This window comes from Hyla sarda, chromosome 8, assembly GCF_029499605.1.
Source record: "Hyla sarda isolate aHylSar1 chromosome 8, aHylSar1.hap1, whole genome shotgun sequence".
NCBI classification, from domain to species: Eukaryota; Metazoa; Chordata; class Amphibia; order Anura; family Hylidae; genus Hyla; species Hyla sarda.
Window position 1 is genome coordinate 228,448,190 of NC_079196.1, and position 19,760 is coordinate 228,467,949.

General features: G+C 47.5%; 1 protein-coding gene across 2 annotated transcripts in view; it reads right to left on the bottom strand.

Annotated features, from left to right (window-relative positions):
- The window catches only part of LOC130283988 (guanylate-binding protein 1-like), a 94,825-nt gene that overhangs the window by 17,069 nt on the left and 57,996 nt on the right, over positions 1-19,760 (bottom strand). For both annotated transcript variants that reach the window (XM_056533849.1, XM_056533848.1), the window contains exons 2-7: positions 10,481-10,660; positions 10,261-10,388; positions 8,476-8,585; positions 5,858-6,045; positions 5,515-5,763; positions 2,201-2,481 (exon numbers count right to left, since the gene is read on the bottom strand). In XM_056533849.1, coding sequence (XP_056389824.1) covers positions 2,201-2,481; positions 5,515-5,763; positions 5,858-6,045; positions 8,476-8,585; positions 10,261-10,388; positions 10,481-10,655 — 1,131 coding nt within the window. In that variant the 5' untranslated portion in view covers positions 10,656-10,660. The remainder of the gene's footprint in view (positions 1-2,200; positions 2,482-5,514; positions 5,764-5,857; positions 6,046-8,475; positions 8,586-10,260; positions 10,389-10,480; positions 10,661-19,760) is intronic.

A 19,760-nucleotide genomic window follows, 5' to 3' on the forward strand; every position in this document is an offset into this window, starting at 1 on the left:
GGGAGGGGGCGTGACGGCCGTCACGCCCCCTCCCATAGACATGGATGGAGGGGGCGTGGCGTGACGTCACGTCCCCAGTCCAGGAAACCCGGAGGTTTCCGAAACTGGAGATTCAGCAGCCGCATAGAATGCGGGTGCTGCAGGGAGATCGCGGGGGGTCTCAGCATCGGGCCCCCCGCGATCAGACATCTTATCCCCTATCCTTTGGATAGGGGATAAAATGTTTTTGCCTGGAATACCCCTTTAAGTATTGTTTTTGATATCTTGTTAAAGGGGTTGTTTAGGAAAATATATTTAAAGCACTCAAGCTGGGAGGAAAATATAAATACACGAGGACTTGCCTACAGCCAATCCACCGACCATGCCATTTTAATAGTGCTGGTTCCCACTTGGTACTTCTTGTCCCCCATCACAACATGTAGATAAAGTGTCACAAACTTAACTGTCTAGGCTCAGCCTCTGGTCCTCACTCAGTATGGTCGGCTGAGTCCCTTGTCATACTGATGATGCCACACGTATGACCAATCAGGAGGTGAGGGTGCAGGGCCAATCAGCTGCAATGTCTGCACTTTATTTAAATAGGTAGCTGACTGGCTGAGTTGCCCTTGATTGGGTCCCCTAACTTACATTCCTAGTGCTTATTCCTGTTCTGCATTTAAGTGACCTACTATATTCTTCGTTTGACCCTTGTCTTTCCTGACGTTACTTTTGATTTTCTTTTTGTACTGCGCTGCCCTCCTGGTTTTGACACTCTGGCTGTTTTTGTGCTTATCCTGCTTGTGCCTGTATACTTAGTCCTTTGTAGAGACCACCATCCAGTTAAGGGGGGGCTGTTTAGGGCAGATTGTCCAAGCAGGTAAGGACAGTGCTTGAGGCAAGCTTCATGGCTGCATTACTACCTCCAGAAGTGACACAATGCCTTCCCAACCGATTATTGACTGCGGTGGTGCCTCACTGTAGTGGGTATTATCTGTGTATTAGGACTGAGCAGTAGGGGCTGTGCACCAGGGACCAGCAGTGTTGGAATGGCATTTTAACTCCCACATAGAGTCATTTAGGCTAGGTTTTTAAAGGGGTATTCCAGGCAAAAACTTTTTTTTATATATCAACTGGCTCCGGAAAGTTAAACAGATTTGTAAATTACTTCTATTAAAAAATCTTAATCCTTCCAATAGTTATTAGCTTCTGAAGTTTTCTGTCTAACTGCTCAATGATGATGTCACGTCCCGGGAACTGTGCATGATGGGAGAATATCCCCATAGGAACTGCACAGCTCCCGGGACGTGAGTCATCAGAGAGCAGTTAGACAGAAAACAACAACTCAACTTCAGAAGCTAATAACTATTGGAAGGATTAAGATTTTTTAATAGAAGTAATTTACAAATCTGTTTAACTTTCCGGAGCCAGTTGATATATATATAAAAAGTTTTGGCCTGGAATACCCCTTTAACCTTATTTTGGTCAACATTTTTACCCAAATGCAGGTAAAACTATAATGGAAAGATTTGCGATTAGTGGCCAAAGTAAGAATCATAAAATGGTTTCCAGAAAACGAAGTGTCAGCACAGCCATAAACAGTGAAATATTTCTCCTGACAAACCCTTTACAAAGTCTCCATTTTCTATACCTTGTTTATTCAAACACTAGCCACTTAGACATGAAGTAGTGTAGACGCTAGGAAACCTTAAAGGGGTACTCCAGTGGAAAACACATTTTTTTCATACCAACTGGTGCCAGAAAGTTAAACAGATTTGTAAATTACTTCTATTTAAAAATCTTAATCCTTCCGGTACTTATCAGCTACTATATGCTCCGCAGGAAGTTGGGTTGTTCTTTCCAGTCTGACCACAGTGCTCTCTGCTGACACCTCTGTCCATGTCAGGAACTGTCCAAAGCAGGAGCGAATCTCCATAGCAAACCTCTCCTGTTCTGGACAGTTCCTGACACTGACAGAGGTGTCAGAAGAGAGCACTGTGGTCAGACTGGAAAAAACTACACAACTTCCTGTGGAACATACAGCAGCTGATAAGTACTGGAAGGGTTAAGATTTTTAAATATTACTAATTTACAAACCAGTATAACTTTCTGGCAACAGTTGATTTAAAAAAAATAAGTTTTCCACTGGAGTACCCCTTTAAGTCCTGTAGAATTAGGAAGGATTGAAGAAGGAAAATGTGTATTTGTCTATTGTTAGACTCACCATATATTGTTGCAGGAATGTTTGGTCTTTGTCTTTAAAGGACCTTTTTAAGAATATCTGAAGAGCTTCGTTTTCATACTCTCTGCTGAGCGTCAAGAACTGGTCCAGAGTTTGGGTGGGGAGGACAACATTTTCCTTCATCTTGTTCTCATACTGTTGTGCAGCCTCCTGGACGGCCGCTTGGTTTTCCATGTCAGACAGTGTATGGGCCACGTCCTCCATGCAGGCAATTCTGGAGGTCATCACAGCTTCGGTGTACATTTCTGCCAATTTACCAAGTTCTGAAGACAAACAAATCTGAAGTATGAATGAATAAAGTGCCGGACTGACCTAAAGAGGTACTCTGCCCCTAGATATCTTATCCCCTATCCAAAGGATAGAGCAAAAGATGTCTGATTTCACTTACATCACTGTTGGAAGAATAGGCCAATAATCACACTGTATTGAAAGTCAAAAGTTTACAAATATTCAACACTATGATGGAACCACATCGACTGCCCTGACTCAAGTAGTGATCATAATCTACTCAGGTGGAGATATTGTAGTAGTGTAATCTCAAGTATCCAATCTGTGTCTACTCTCAGGTGTGGATCGGTGTCTACTCTCAGGTGTGGATCGGTGTCTACTCTCAGGTATAGATCAGTGTCTACTCTCAGGTATAGATCGGTGTCTATTCTCAGGTATGGATCGGTGTCTACTCTCAGGTGTGGATCGGTGTCTTCTCTCAGGTGTGGATCGGTGTCTACTCTCAGGTGTGGATCGGTGTCTACTCTCAGGTGTGGATCGGTGTCTACTCTCAGGTGTGGATCGGTGTCTACTCTCAGGTGTGGATCGGTGTCTACTCTCAGGTGTGGATCGGTGTCTACTCTCAGGTGTGGATCGGTGTCTACTCTCAGGTGTGGATCGGTGTCTACTCTCAGGTGTGGATCGGTGTCTACTCTCAGGTGTGGATCAGTGTCTACTCTCAAGTGTCCAATCGGTGTCTACATTCCGATGTAGATTGGTTTCTAGTCTCAGCTGGAGATACTGTAGTAGTGTACTCTCAGGTATAAGGTAGTGTACGCTCAGGTGTAGATCGGTGTCTACTCTCAGGTTTAGATCGGTATTTACTCTCAGGTGTAGATCAGTGTCTACTCTCAGGTGTAGATCGGTGTCTACTCTCAGGTGTAGATCGGTGTCTACTCTCAGGTGTAGATCGGTGTCTACTCTCAGGTATGGATTGGTGTCTATTCTTACTATACTATAGTAGGGTATCTCAGATGTAGATCAGTGCGTACTCTTAGATGTAAATCGGTATGGATTGGTGTCTATTCTTAGGTTTAGATCAATGTTTACTCTCTGGTGTAGATCGGTGTCTACTCTCAGTTGGAGATACTGTAGTAGGGTACTCTCAGGTGTAGATCGGTGTCTACTCTCAGTTGGAGATACTGTAGTAGGGTACTCTCAGGTGTAGATCGGTGTGTACTCTCAGGTGTAGATCGGTGCGTACTCTTAGATGTAAATCGGTGTCTACTCTCAGGTATGGATTGGTGTCTATTCTAAAGTTTAGATCGATGTTTATTCTATAGTGTAGATCGGTGTCTACTCTCAGTTGGAGATACTGTAGTAGGGTACTCTCAGGTGTAGATCGGTGTCTATTCTTAATATACTATAGTAGGGTATCTCAGATGTAGATCAGTGCGTACACTTAGATGTAAATCGGTATGGATTGGTGTCTATTCCTAGGTTTAGATCAATGTTTACTCTCTGGTGTAGATCGGTGTCTACTCTCAGTTGGAGATACTGTAGTAGGGTACTCTCAGGTGTAGATTGGTGTCTACTCTCAGTTGGAGATACTGTAGTAGGGTACTCTGAGGTGTAGATTGGTGTCTACTCTCAGTTGGAGATACTGTAGTAGGGTACTCTGAGGTGTAGATTGGTGTCTACTCTCAGTTGGAGATACTGTAGTAGGGTACTCTCAGGTGTAGATCGATGTCTACTCTCAGTTGGAGATACTGTAGTAGGGTACTCTCAGGTGTAGATTGGTGTCTACTCTCAGGTGTCTCAGGTGTAGATTGGTGCGTACTCTTAGATGTAAATCGGTGTCTACTCTCAGGTATGGATTGGTGTCTATTCTTAGGTTTAGATCGATGTTTATTCTCTAGTGTAGATCGGTGTCTACTCTCAGTTGGAGATACTGTAGTAGGGTACTCTCAGGTGTAGATCGGTGTCTACTCTCAGTTGTTGATACTATAGTAGGGTACTCTCAGGTGTAGATCGGTGTCTACTCTCAGTTGTTGATACTATAGTAGGGTACTCTCAGGTGTAGATCGGTGTCTACTCTCAGTTGTAGATACTATAGTAGGGTACTCTCAGTTGTAGATCGGTGTCTACTCTCAGTTGTAGATACTATAGTAGGGTACTCTCAGTTGTAGATCGGTGTCTACTCTCAGTTGTTGATACTATAGTAGGGTACTCTCAGGTGTAGATCGGTGTCTACTCTCAGTTGTAGATACTATAGTAGGGTACTCTCAGTTGTAGATCGGTGTCTACTCTCAGTTGTAGATACTATAGTAGGGTACTCTCAGTTGTAGATCGGTGTCTACTCTCAGTTGGAGTTACTATAGTAGGGTACTCTCAGGTGTAGATACTATAGTAGGGTACTCTCAGGTGTAGATCGGTGTCTACTCTCAGTTGTAGATACTATAGTAGGGTACTCTCAGGTGTAGATCGGTGTCTACTCTCAGTTGTAGATACTATAGTAGGGTACTCTCAGGTGTAGATCGGTGTCTACTCTCAGTTGTTGATACTAGAGTAGGGTACTCTCAGGTGTAGATCGGTGTCTACTCTCAGTTGGAGATACTGTAGTAGGGTACTCTGAGGTGTAGATTGGTGTCTACTCTCAGTTGGAGATACTGTAGTAGGGTACTCTCAGGTGTAGATCGGTGTCTACTCTCAGTTGGAGATACTGTAGTAGGGTACTCTGAGGTGTAGATTGGTGTCTACTCTCAGGTGTCTCAGGTGTAGATTGGTGCGTACTCTTAGATGTAAATCGGTGTCTACTCTCAGGTATGGATTGGTGTCTATTCTTAGGTTTAGATTGATGTTTATTCTCTAGTGTAGATCTGTGTCTACTCTCAGTTGTAGATACTATAGTAGGGTACTCTCAGTTGTAGATCGGTGTCTACTCTCAGTTGTAGATACTATAGTAGGGTACTCTCAGTTGTAGATCGGTGTCTACTCTCAGTTGTAGATACTATAGTAGGGTACTCTCAGGTGTAGATACTATAGTAGGGTACTCTCAGGTGAAGATATAAAGCATTGAAACAACTCACGGCTTCCTGTAACTGTGACCATGCCAATCACTTTCTTGGTTTCAGCTTCCCGGAAGACATAGTCACAGAACCTCTTTGTCTGCTCCAAAAATTGAGGATTCAAGGCACTCTCACAAATGTTGTCCATGTTCTGAAGATCTTCTTTATTTGGAGAAGGTTGGTCAAACACGAAGCATTTGCGGCTTCTGAAGTACATACGAAGGCGTTTCCTCGGCCTATTAAAATCCTCATCCTTGGTTGTTTTTTCCGCTGGTATAAAAAAAATTCATGACATATAAATGATGTGAATGAGTCTCTCGTCACGTGTCCCATGAAGACTTCTAGAAGTCTTATTATCACTTACGGTTTCTCAGCTTTAGTGCATTCTCTAAGTATTCGTCTTCTGTAACTGATTTCCCATCAACATTAAGCCTCAAATGGAAATCTCTCACAGCCCAGATGAAAATGGGAAAATGCTGGGAGAACTCCGCCTCCTCGTCGTCATTGTCATGAGATTTAACCTTGATAAGTTCTGCAATATCTCCCACAAATCTGGTCAGAGTTTATAAGGAAATTAATCCAAATATTTTACAGAGTCTACATGGTCTACAGATCATCGTGGTTTAGTCCTGACTATTGACTAGAGATGAGCGAATTTACAGTGATTCCATTCACCACGAACTTCTCAGCTCGGCAGTTGATGACTTTATCCTGCATAAATTAGTTCAGCTTTCAGGTGCTCCGGTGGGCTGAAAAAGGTGGATACAGTCCTAGAAGAGTCTTTTAGGCCTGTATCCACCTTTTCCAGCCCACCGGAGCATGTAAAAGCTAAACTCATTTATGCAGGCTAAAGTCATCAAGCGCCGAGCCAAAAAGTTTGTGATGAATCAAATTTACTGTAAATTGGCTCATCTCTACTATTTACCATCGAACTGTACTTTTAGGACAATACCTGACTCTGTTAGTTACGGAAATCATACTGAGAATCCAGAAATATGGTTTGAGACAAGTCGGGAGAAGATGGTAGAATTACATTTTATCATGGTTACTTTGAGGGTCTTTTCAGCTTAGCCAGTTTTAGCCAGAAATTGGCCAGTCAAATCAATAGTACAAGATCAGCCAAATGGAATATAACTAACTAGTGTGTCTTTATGGGGCACCGCTGTTCATAGAGATTATGGGGGCATCAAATTCAGATTTGGTGGACTACAACGATAACCTGTGTGTTTTTTTTTTCCCCTTTTTAATAAAATGGCTACCGAGGGCTTGTGGAGGAGTGTTTTTTTTAATACTTTTTTTTTCCATGTGTCGTATTTTTATTTTATTTCGTTTTTAGGTAGTGGAAGAACACTTATAGACTGAGTTTATTACTAAGCCAGGACTTAGCGTTAGCCCCCAATAATTATCCCAATACCCACCCCCACAGGGGTATCAGGAAGAGCTGGTACCAAAAGGCCAGAGTGTCAAAAATGGCTCTCCTGGGTCTAGGAGGTAATAGACTGACTTTATAGGCTGGAAAGGGTCAACAACAATGGTCTTTTCTCACCATGGTAATGCCAGGCTGTTGCTGCTTGGTTGGTATCTGGCTGAACATGAAAATACGGGGAAACCACGCGCGTTAATTTTATTTATTTATTTTCATTCTCGGCCAGATACCAACCAAGCAGCCTGACATTACTAGGTTGGGTGAGGACCATTGTTACTGACCCTCCCCAACTTAATAATGTTTGATGCTTTAAAGGGGTACTCCGCTGCTCAGCGTTTGGAAAAAACAGTTCTGAACGCTGGAGCCAGGAGTCTGTGACGCCATAGCCCCACCCCCTCATGATGTCATGCCCCGCCCCCTCAATGCAAGCCTATGGCAGGGGGCGTGACAGCTGTCACGCCCCCTCCCATAGACTTGCATTGAGGGGGCAGGGCGTGATGTCATGAGGTGGCGTGGCTATGACTTCACGAGCTCCCAGCACCGGCTCCAGCATACGGAACAGTTTGTTCCAAACGCTGAGCAGCGGAGTACCCCTTTAAGCCTGTTGGTATTGACTTTTTCCAGTACCCCTGTGGCGGTGGGTATCATGGTAATAATTGCTGTGGAATAGAGGATAGATAGTCCAGCACTACAAGACTAAGGCAGATGGTAGACAGGTGAACTGCGTGGGTAGCGTTGGGATTCCCAGACGATGGTGTTGGGTGCGGTGGTGCAAAGTCCAGCAGCATACATAGACAATAATAGAAAGAAGACAGGGACTGCAATCACCATCCAAACGAGCTTTTATTGATAGATGTCAGGCATATCGGGCTGGTAAAGAGGTGGAGGCATCCCTGCCTCCACCTCTGTACCAGCCCGATATGTCTGACATCTATCATTAAAAGGTCATTTGGATGGTGAGTGCAGTCCCTGTCTTCTTTCTATTATTGTCATGGTAATAATTGCCACGTCTATGAACTTTCTATGATGGAATTACTAGTTTGGCTTGCTCAAGTCTAATTAGGTCATAAGGAACAGAGAAGAAAATGTCCATGTCTGTGATCTACTTACTGGATCTAAGAGGAAGAAGATCTCCGAAACTGATCTAGTGGTGGAATCATGGTGGGTTTTTGAACCTAGATCTCCATTAAAGGGGTACTCCAGTGAAAAAATTTTTTTTTTCATATCAACTGGCTCCAGTTAAACAGATTTGTAGATTACTTCTATAAAAAAAATCTTAATCCTACCAGTACTTATGAGCTTCTGAAGTTGAGTTGTTCTTTTCTGTCTGACAACAGTGCTCCCTGCTGACACCTCTGTCTGTCTCAGGAACTGTCCAGAGCAGGATATATTTGCTATGGGGATTTTCTTCTACTCTGGACAGTTCCTGAGATAGTTGATATGAAAAAAAAAAAAAAAATTTCACCGGAGTACCCCTTTAATAATAATAATTTAATTTTTTATACATTAGTTATTGAGAAGTAGATATTCTTCTATGAAACTTCTTGGAAGGATACTTCAACTTGTCTATAGCATCTTGATCAATGGTGCCCTTACTATTATACACCAGGGCACTACTTAGGAGGACGGCGAGGCAGAAGATCCAGATGTCATTTTTCTTGTCTCCCTGTAAAAGAAAACGGCCTCATTTACGAAGACTCTTCCAAGTCGATTTTGTAGGGTTTTTTGTGTCACGTGTCGTGCGCCATAATTTTCGGCAAAAGCTCCAAAAAATACCCTACTAACTCTCCACTTTACTCAGAAAATCCTATAAAAGGGGCGTGACCATCAGGGAAAAGGGGCGTGTCTCCAAAAAATACCCTACTAACTCTCCACTTTACTCAGAAAACCCCTACAAAAGGGGGGTGGCCATCAGGGTAAAGGGGTGTGTCCCCCTAAAAATATATACATACATTTTTTAAAGAAACCTAAAAATTTACTAATGTTTCCACATAAAATTTGGTGGATTTGAGTTCTGGAAAACCCGACAGCTCAGAGCATGTGTAAAAAAAGAAAAGCCAAAATGTAGGGAAAAAAAGAAATCGCCAAATGCAAGATACAATAGTAAATACAATGTGAAAATACCTGTCGGAAACAAAATCCCACAAAGAAAACTACACTCCACTCTACTGGTACTCCACTGCTCAACTGTTCCAAACACTGGAGTCGGCGCCGGGAGCTCATGATGTCATAGCACCTCCCCCTCATGGCATCACGCCCCACCCCCTCAATGCAAGTCTATGGGAGGGGGCGTGACAGCCGTCACGCCCCCTCACATAGACTTGCATTGAGGGGGCGTGGTCGTGACATCACAAGCCTCTGCCCTGCATCGCCAGTCATCCCGCATGGAGCGAAGTTCGCTCCGTGCACCGGATGTCTGGGGTGCTGCAGGCGGGGCTATGACATCACGAGCTCCCGGCACCCCTTTAATAAGTGAGGCCCAATATCTGCTCAATTGTGTTTCTACTGACTGACTCACGAATTACAAGGACCTATCTTTCTTTGACAGCTTCATACAACCAAGAATAAAACATGATCAAATTTACGGGATGTGATTATTTTGGAAACATACCCTCCTGGCATACTTCTTGCTTAAAGGGGCATTCTAGTGAAAAACACATTTTTTTTTCAAACTGACTCCAGAATTTTTTTTTTTATCCTTCCAGTACTTAGCTGCTGAAGTTGAATAGTTTTTTTCTGTCTGATCACAGTGCTCTCTGCTGACACCTCTGTTTGTCTCTTTCCAGAGTAGGAGCAGACAGACTGTCCTGAGACAGACAGGTGTCAGCAGAGAGCACTGTTGTCAAACAGAAAAGAACAACTCAATATCAGCAGCTGATAATTATTGGAAGGATTAAGATTTTTTAATCAAAGTAATTTACAAATATGTTTAACTTTCTGGAGCCAGTTGATATGAAAAAAAAGTGTTTTTTTTACTGGAATACCCTTTAAATTTTCCTTTATTAAAATTTTATTCCAAATGCTGGGTGCGGGCTGCATCAGGCGTGACTTCACGGGCATGCCCCCTTGTGATGTCATGCCACTCCCCCTTGTGATGTCACGACACGCTCCTCAATGCAAGTCTATAGCAGGGGGCGTGGCAGCCCCCTCCCATAGACTTGTATTGAGCGGGTGTAAGGTGATGTCATGAAGGACGTGACCATGACATCCCGACCCCCGCAGCCCGAACCCAGCCTTCGGTACAAAATGTTCCGAACGCTGGGGCAGTGGAGTACCCCTTTAAGTCCTATTATTCTGGTGGAATTCTCACTTCTCCAGCCCAATAACCCTGTATACCTTACCTTCTCCACATCACCCAGACCTTCAGTGTCCAGCAGAACCAGAGTGTGGTCTAGCTTAGTAGGATGGGGAATGCACCACATCCAGATGCCTTTGGTCTCAGCTTGGACTTTGTAGCCCAGGTTAAAACCTGTCAAATATAAAAAAAAACATTATTGGAACACAAATGGGGTTGTGAGGATAGATAACCATGTTAACCTCAACCACGTCTATCCAGTATACCTTTCTTGGCTCCAGCTAACTTGTTCATCAGGTAGGATTTTCCAGTTCGATACAAGCCGACTATGGACACGACCACCACCGGGTCTCTGATTCCCGATAGGATCCCTACAGCTTCGGCATTAACCACTAGCTTTCCATCCTTCGTGTTCTCAATCAGACACACCGGGCTGTCCATTATACCTTCATGTATGCAGGAAACAAGGAGAGGAACACAACGATAATGAATAATATTATGACGCTTCCGGTAGTTTTTGGAAGTTTTCATAAATATGGTTTAACTCTGCAGACACCTCTACTGCTATCGCCTCAGCCCTATGAACAACCCCAAAAAGTGCTATGGGTCTATATATACGATGATAATTTAATATTCTCTATGGTGATTTCCGTGTCTAAAAAGTAAATTTCTTCAAAAGGAATATGTAAGTGTGTGTTACGCCGAGCGCTCCGGGTCCCCGCTCCTCCCCGGAGTGCTCACAGCATCCTCTCATTCGCAGCGCCCCGGTCAGACCTGCTGACCGGGTGCGCTGCAATATCTCTCCCAGCCGGGATGCGATTCGCGACGCAGGAGGCGCCCACTCGCGATGCGCATCCCGGCTCCCGTACCTGACCCGTTCCCCGTCTGTCTTGTCCCGGCGCGCGCGGCCCCGCTCCTTAGGGCACGCGCGCGCCGGGTCTCTGCAATTTAAAGGGCCACTGCGCCACTGATTGGCGCAGCAGGCCTAATCAGTATGTTCACCTGTGCATTCCCTACTTATACCTCACTTCCCCTGCACTACCTCGCCGGATCTTGTTGCCATTGTGCCAGTGAAAGCGTTCCCTTGTGTGTTCCTAGCCTGTGTTCCAGACCTCCTGCCGTTGCCCCTGACTACGATCCTTGCTGCCTGCCCTGACCTTCTGCTACGTCTGACCTTGCTCTTGTCTACTCCCTTGTACCGCGCCTATCTTCAGCAGTCAGAGAGGTTGAGCCGTTGCTGGTGGATACGACCTGGTTGCTACCGCCGCTGCAAGACCATCCCGCTTTGCGGCGGGCTCTGGTGAATACCAGTAGCAACTTAGAACCGGTCCACCGACACGGTCCACGCCAATCCCTTTCTGGCACAGAGGATCCACCTCCAGCCAGCCGAATCGTGACAGTAGATCCGGCCATGGATCTGTTACGCCGAGCGCTCCGGGTCCCCGCTCCTCCCCGGAGCGCTCGCTACACTTCCCTCACTGCAGCGCCCCGGTCGGTTCCACGGACCCGGGGCGCTGCGTTACCACCTCCGGCCGGGATGCGATTCGCGATGCGGGTAGCGCCCGCTCGCGATGCGCACCCCGGCTCCCGTACCTTACTCGCTCCCCGTCAGTTCTGTCCCGGCGCGCGCGGCCCCGCTCCCTAGGGCGCGCGCGCGCCGGGTCTTTGCGATTTAAAGGGCCACTGCACCGCTGATTGGTGCAGTGGTTCCAATTAGTGTTTACACCTGTGCACTTCCCTATATCACCTCACTTCCCCTTCACTCCCTCGCCGGATCTTGTTGCCCTAGTGCCAGTGAAAGCGTTCCTTGTGTGTTCCTTGCCTGTGATTCCAGACCTTCTGCCGTTGCCCCTGACTACGATCCTTGCTGCCTGCCCCGACCTTCTGCTACGTCCGACCTTGCTTCTGTCTACTCCCTTGTACCGCGCCTATCTTCAGCAGCCAGAGAGGTTGAGCCGTTGCTAGGGGATACGACCTGGTCACTACCGCCGCAGCAAGACCATCCCGCTTTGCGGCGGGCTCTGGTGAAAACCAGTAGTGACTTAGAACCGATCCTCTAGCACGGTCCACGCCAATCCCTCTCTGGCACAGAGGATCCACTACCTGCCAGCCGGCATCGTGACAGTAGATCCGGCCATGGATCCCGCTGAAGTTCCTCTGCCAGTTGTCGCTGACCTCACCACGGTGGTCGCCCAGCAGTCACAACAGATTGCGCAACAAGGCCAACAGCTGTCTCAACTGACTGTTATGCTACAACAGTTACTACCACAGCTCCAGCAATCATCTCCTCCGCCAGCTCCTGTACCTCCTCCGCAGCGAGTGGCCGCTTCTGGAATACGACTATCCTTGCCGGATAAATTTGATGGGGACTCTAAGTTTTGCCGTGGCTTTCTTTCCCAATGTTCATTACACTTGGAGATGATGTCGGACCAGTTCCCCACTGAAAGGTCTAAGGTGGCTTTCGTAGTCAGCCTGCTGTCTGGAAAAGCCCTGGCTTGGGCCACACCGCTCTGGGACCGCAATGACCCCGTCACTGCCTCTGTACACTCCTTCTTCTCGGAAATTCGAAGTGTCTTTGAGGAACCTGCCCGAGCCTCTTCTGCTGAGACTGCCCTGTTGAACCTGGTCCAGGGTAATTCTTCCGTTGGCGAGTATGCCGTACAGTTCCGTACCCTTGCTTCAGAATTATCCTGGAATAATGAGGCACTCTGCGCGACCTTTAAAAAAGGCCTATCCAGCAACATTAAAGATGTTCTGGCCGCACGAGAAATCCCTGCTAACCTACATGAACTCATCCATCTTGCCACTCGCATTGACATGCGTTTTTCCGAACGGCGTCAGGAGCTCCGCCAGGATATGGACTCTGTTCGCACGAGGCGTTTCTTCTCCCCGGCTCCTCTCTCCCCTGGTCCCCTGCAATCTGTTCCTGTGCCTCCCGCCGTGGAGGCTATGCAGGTCGACCGGTCTCGCCTGACACCCCAAGAGAGGACACGACGCCGCATGGAGAATCTCTGCCTGTACTGTGCTAGTACCGAACACTTCCTGAAGGATTGTCCTATCCGTCCTCCCCGCCTGGAAAGACGTCCGCTGACTCCGCACAAAGGTGAGACAGTCCTTGATGTCTACTCTGCTTCTCCACGTCTTACTGTGCCTGTGCGGATGTCTGCCTCTGCCTTCTCCTTCTCTGCTGTGGCCTTCTTGGACTCTGGATCTGCAGGAAATTTCATCTTAGCCTCTCTCGTCAACAGGTTCAACATCCCGGTGACCAGTCTCGCCAGACCCCTCTACATCAATTGTGTAAACAATGAAAGATTGGACTGTACTATACGTTTCCGCACGGAGCCCCTTCTAATGTGCATCGGATCTCATCACGAGAGGATTGAACTGTTGGTCCTCCCCAATTGCACTTCTGAAATCCTTCTTGGACTTCCCTGGCTTCAACTCCATTCCCCAATCCTGGATTGGTCCACTGGGGAGATCAAGAGTTGGGGGCCCTCTTGTTCCAAGGACTGCTTAAAACCGGTTCCCAGTAAACCTTGCCGTGTCCCTGTGCTTCCTCATGTAACCGGTCTCCCTAAGGCCTATATGGACTTTGCGGACGTTTTTTGCAAAAAACAAGCTGAGACTCTACCTCCTCACAGGCCTTATGATTGTCCCATTGACCTCCTCCCGGGCACTACTCCACCCCGGGGCAGAATCTATCCTCTGTCCGTCCCAGAGACTCTTGCCATGTCTGAATACGTCCAAGAAAATTTAAAAAAGGGCTTTATCCGTAAATCCTCCTCTCCTGCCGGAGCCGGATTTTTCTTTGTGTCCAAAAAAGATGGCTCTCTACGTCCTTGCATTGACTACCGCTACCCCCTACCCCTCATCTCTGAACTCTTTGATCGTCTCCAAGGTGCCCATATTTTTACCAAACTGGACTTAAGAGGTGCTTATAATCTCATCCGCATCAGAGAGGGGGATGAATGGAAAACGGCATTTAACACCAGAGATGGACACTTTGAGTATCTGGTCATGCCCTTTGGTCTATGCAACGCCCCTGCCGTCTTCCAAGACTTTGTTAATGAAATTTTTCGTGATCTACTATACTCCTGTGTTGTTGTATATCTGGACGATATCCTGATTTTTTCTGCCAATCTTGAAGAACACCGCCAGCATGTCCGTATGGTTCTTCAGAGACTTCGTGATAATCAACTCTATGCCAAAATAGAGAAATGTCTGTTTGAATGCCAATCTCTTCCTTTTCTAGGATACTTGGTCTCTGGCCAGGGACTACAAATGGACCCAGATAAACTCTCTGCCGTCTTAGATTGGCCACGCCCCTCCGGACTCCGTGCCATCCAACGTTTTTTGGGGTTCGCCAATTATTACAGGCAATTTATTCCACATTTTTCTACCATTGTGGCTCCTATTGTGGCTTTAACAAAAAAAAATGCCGATCCCAAGTCTTGGCCTCCTCAAGCGGAAGACGCCTTTAAACGACTCAAGTCTGCCTTTTCTTCGGCTCCCGTGCTCTCCAGACCTGACCCATCTAAACCCTTCCTATTGGAGGTTGATGCCTCCTCAGTGGGAGCTGGAGCTGTCCTTCTACAAAAAAACTCTTCCGGGCATGCTGTTACTTGTGGTTTTTTTTCCAGGACCTTCTCTCCGGCGGAGAGGAACTACTCCATCGGGGATCGAGAGCTTCTAGCCATTAAATTAGCACTTGAGGAATGGAGGCATCTGCTGGAGGGATCAAGATTTCCAGTTATTATTTACACCGATCACAAGAACCTCTCCTACCTCCAGTCTGCCCAACGGCTGAATCCTCGTCAGGCCAGGTGGTCTCTGTTCTTTGCCCGATTTAATTTTGAAATTCACTTTCGGCCTGCTGATAAAAACATTAGGGCCGATGCTCTCTCTCGTTCCTCAGATGCCTCTGAAATTGAACTCTCTCCTCAACACATCATTCCTCCTGACTGCCTGATTTCCACTTCTCCAGCCTCCATCAGGCAAACTCCTCCAGGAAAGACCTTTGTTTCTCCACGCCAACGCCTTGGGATCCTCAAATGGGGTCACTCCTCCCATCTCGCAGGTCATGCGGGCATCAAGAAATCTGTGCAACTCATCTCTCGCTTCTATTGGTGGCCGACTCTAGAGACTGATGTGGTGGACTTTGTGCGAGCCTGCACTATCTGTGCCCGGGATAAGACTCCTCGCCAGAAGCCCGCTGGTTTTCTTCATCCTCTACCTGTCCCCGAACAACCTTGGTCTCTGATTGGTATGGATTTTATTACTGACTTACCCCCATCCCATGGCAACACTGTTATTTGGGTGGTCGTTGATCGATTCTCCAAAATGGCACATTTCATCCCTCTTCCTGGTCTTCCTTCAGCGCCTCAGTTGGCTAAACAATTTTTTGTACACATTTTTCGTCTTCACGGGTTGCCTACACAGATCGTCTCGGATAGAGGCGTCCAATTTGTGTCTAAATTCTGGAGGGCTCTCTGTAAACAACTCAAGATTAAATTAAATTTTTCTTCTGCATACCATCCTCAATCCAATGGACAAGTAGAGAGAATTAACCAGATCTTGGGTGACTATTTACGACATTTTGTTTCCTCCCGCCAGGATGACTGGGCAGATCTTCTACCTTGGGCCGAATTCTCGTATAATTTCAGAATCTCTGAATCTTCCTCCAAATCTCCGTTTTTCGTGGTGTACGGCCGTCACCCTCTTCCCCCCCTCCCTACCCCCTTGCCCTCTGGTCTGCCCGCTGTGGATGAAATTTCTCGTGATCTTTCCACCATATGGAAAGAGACCCAAAATTCTCTCTTACAGGCTTCTTCTCGCATGAAGAGATTCGCAGATAAGAAAAGAAGAGCTCCTCCCATTTTTTCCCCTGGAGACAAGGTATGGCTCTCCGCTAAATATGTCCGTTTCCGTGTCCCGAGCTATAAGTTGGGACCACGCTATCTTGGTCCTTTTAAAGTTTTGTGTCAAATTAATCCTGTCTCTTACAAACTTCTTCTTCCTCCTTCTCTTCGTATCCCTAATGCCTTTCACATCTCTCTTCTTAAACCTCTCATCCTCAACCGTTTTTCTCCTAAATCTGTTCCTCCCACTCCTGTTTCCGGCTCCTCGGACATCTTCTCTGTCAAAGAGATTTTGGCCTCTAAAAAGGTCAGGGGAAGAACTTTTTTTTTAGTGGATTGGGAGGGTTGTGGTCCAGAAGAGAGGTCCTGGGAACCTGAGGACAATATCCTGGACAAAAGTCTGATCCTCAGGTTCTCAGGCCCCAAGAAGAGGGGGAGACCCAAGGGGGGGGGTACTGTTACGCCGAGCGCTCCGGGTCCCCGCTCCTCCCCGGAGCGCTCGCTACACTTCCCTCACTGCAGCGCCCCGGTCGGTTCCACGGACCCGGGGCGCTGCGTTACCACCTCCGGCCGGGATGCGATTCGCGATGCGGGTAGCGCCCGCTCGCGATGCGCACCCCGGCTCCCGTACCTTACTCGCTCCCCGTCAGTTCTGTCCCGGCGCGCGCGGCCCCGCTCCCTAGGGCGCGCGCGCGCCGGGTCTTTGCGATTTAAAGGGCCACTGCACCGCTGATTGGTGCAGTGGTTCCAATTAGTGTTTACACCTGTGCACTTCCCTATATCACCTCACTTCCCCTTCACTCCCTCGCCGGATCTTGTTGCCCTAGTGCCAGTGAAAGCGTTCCTTGTGTGTTCCTTGCCTGTGATTCCAGACCTTCTGCCGTTGCCCCTGACTACGATCCTTGCTGCCTGCCCCGACCTTCTGCTACGTCCGACCTTGCTTCTGTCTACTCCCTTGTACCGCGCCTATCTTCAGCAGCCAGAGAGGTTGAGCCGTTGCTAGGGGATACGACCTGGTCACTACCGCCGCAGCAAGACCATCCCGCTTTGCGGCGGGCTCTGGTGAAAACCAGTAGTGACTTAGAACCGATCCTCTAGCACGGTCCACGCCAATCCCTCTCTGGCACAGAGGATCCACTACCTGCCAGCCGGCATCGTGACAGGATCCCGCTGAAGTCCCACTGCCAGTTGTCGCCGACCTCACCACGGTGGTCGCCCAGCAGTCGCAACAGATAGCGCAACAAGGCCACCAGCTGTCTCAACTGACCGTGATGCTACAGCAGCTATTACCACAGCTTCAGCAACAATCTCCTCCGCCAGCTCCTGCACCTCCTCCGCAGCGAGTGGCCGCTTCCAGCCTACGATTATCCTTGCCGGATAAATTTGATGGGGACTCTAAGTTTTGCCGTGGCTTTCTTTCGCAATGTTCCCTGCACTTGGAGATGATGTCGGACCAGTTTCCTACTGAAAGGTCTAAGGTGGCTTTCGTAGTCAGCCTTCTGTCTGGGAAAGCTCTGTCATGGGCCACACCGCTCTGGGACCGCAATGACCCTGTCACTGCCTCTGTACACTCCTTCTTCACGGAGATTCGAAGTGTCTTTGAGGAACCTGCCCGAGCCTCTTCTGCTGAGACTGCCCTGCTGAACCTGGTCCAGGGTAATTCTTCCGTTGGCGAGTATGCCATCCAATTCCGTACTCTTGCCTCCGAATTATCCTGGAATAACGAGGCCCTCTGCGCGACCTTTAAAAAAGGCCTATCCAGTAACATTAAAGATGTGCTGGCCGCACGAGAAATTCCTGCTAACCTGCATGAACTTATTCATCTTGCCACCCGCATTGACATGCGTTTTTCCAAAAGGCGTCAGGAGCTCCGTCAGGATATGGACTTTGTTCGCACGAGGCGGTTTCTCTCCCCGGCTCCTCTCTCCTCTGGTCCTCTGCAATCCGTTCCTGGGCCTCCCGCCGTGGAGGCTATGCAAGTTGACCGGTCTTGCTTGACACCTCAAGAGAGGACACGACGCCGCATGGAGAATCTTTGCCTGTACTGTGCCGGTACCGAACACTTCTTGAAGGATTGTCCTATCCGTTCTCCCCGCCTGGAAAGACGTACGCTGACTCCGCACAAAGATGAGACAGTTCTTGATGTCTACTCTGCTTCTCCACGCCTTACTGTGCCTGTGCGGAGATCTTCTTCTACCTTCTCCTTCTCTGCTATGGCCTTCTTGGATTCTGGATCTGCAGGAAATTTTATTTTGGCATCTCTTATCAACAGGTTCAACATCCCGGTGACCAGTCTTGCCAGACCCCTCTACATCAATTCTGTTAACTATGAAAGATTGGACTGTACCGTGCGTTACCGCACGGAACCTCTCCTAATGTGCATCCGACCCCATCACGAAAAAATTTAATTTTTGATCCTCTCCAACTGCACGTCAGAAATTCTTCTTGGATTACCGTGGCTTCAACACCATTCCCCAACCCTTGATTGGTCCACAGGAGAGATCAAGAACTGGGGTACTTCTTGTCACAGGGACTGTCTTAAACCGGTTCCCTGTACTCACAGTCGTGACCCTGTGGTTCCCCCAGTATCTGGTCTTCCTAAGGCTTATATGGACTATGCTGATGTTTTTTGCAAAAAGCAAGCAGAGACTTTACCTCCTCACAGGCCTTATGACTGTCCTATTGACCTCCTCCCGGGTACTACTCCACCCCGGGGCAGAATCTATCCTCTGTCTGCTCCAGAGACTCTTGCCATGTCGGAGTACATCCAAGAGAATTTAAAAAAGGGGTTTATCCACAAGTCCTCCTCTCCTGCTGGAGCTGGATTTTTTTTTGTGTCCAAAAAAGATGGCTCCCTACGCCCTTGCATTGATTACCGCGGACTTAATAAAATCACGGTAAAAAACCGCTACCCCTTACCTCTTATCTCGGAACTCTTTGATCGCCTACAAGGCGCCCACATCTTTACCAAACTGGACTTAAGAGGTGCTTATAATCTCATCCGCATCAGGGAGGGGGACGAATGGAAGACTGCATTTAACACCAGAGATGGACACTTTGAGTATCTGGTCATGCCCTTTGGCCTGTGCAACGCCCCTGCCGTCTTCCAAGACTTTGTTAATGAAATTTTTCGTGATCTCCTATATACCTGTGTTGTGGTTTGTCTGGACGATATTCTGATTTTTTCTGCCAACTTAGAAGAACACCGCCAGCATGTCCGCATGGTTCTTCAGAGACTTTGTGACAATCAACTTTATGCCAAAATGGAGAAATGTCTCTTTGAATGTCAATCTCTTCCTTTCCTAGGATACTTGGTCTCTGGCCAGGGACTACAAATGGACCCAGATAAACTCTCTGCCGTGTTAGATTGGCCACGCCCCTCAGGACTCCGTGCTATCCAAAGTTTTTTGGGATTCGCCAATTATTACAGACAATTCATTCCACACTTCTCCACTATTGTGGCCCCTATCGTGGCTTTAACCAAGAAAAATGCCAATCCTAAGTCCTGGTCTCCCCAAGCGGAAGACGCATTTAAACATCTCAAGTCTGCCTTTTCTTCTGCTCCCGTGCTCTCCAGACCTGACCCATCTAAACCCTTTCTATTGGAGGTAGATGCCTCCTCTGTGGGAGCTGGAGCTGTCCTTCTACAAAAAAAATTCTTCCGGGCATGCTGTTACTTGTGTTTTTT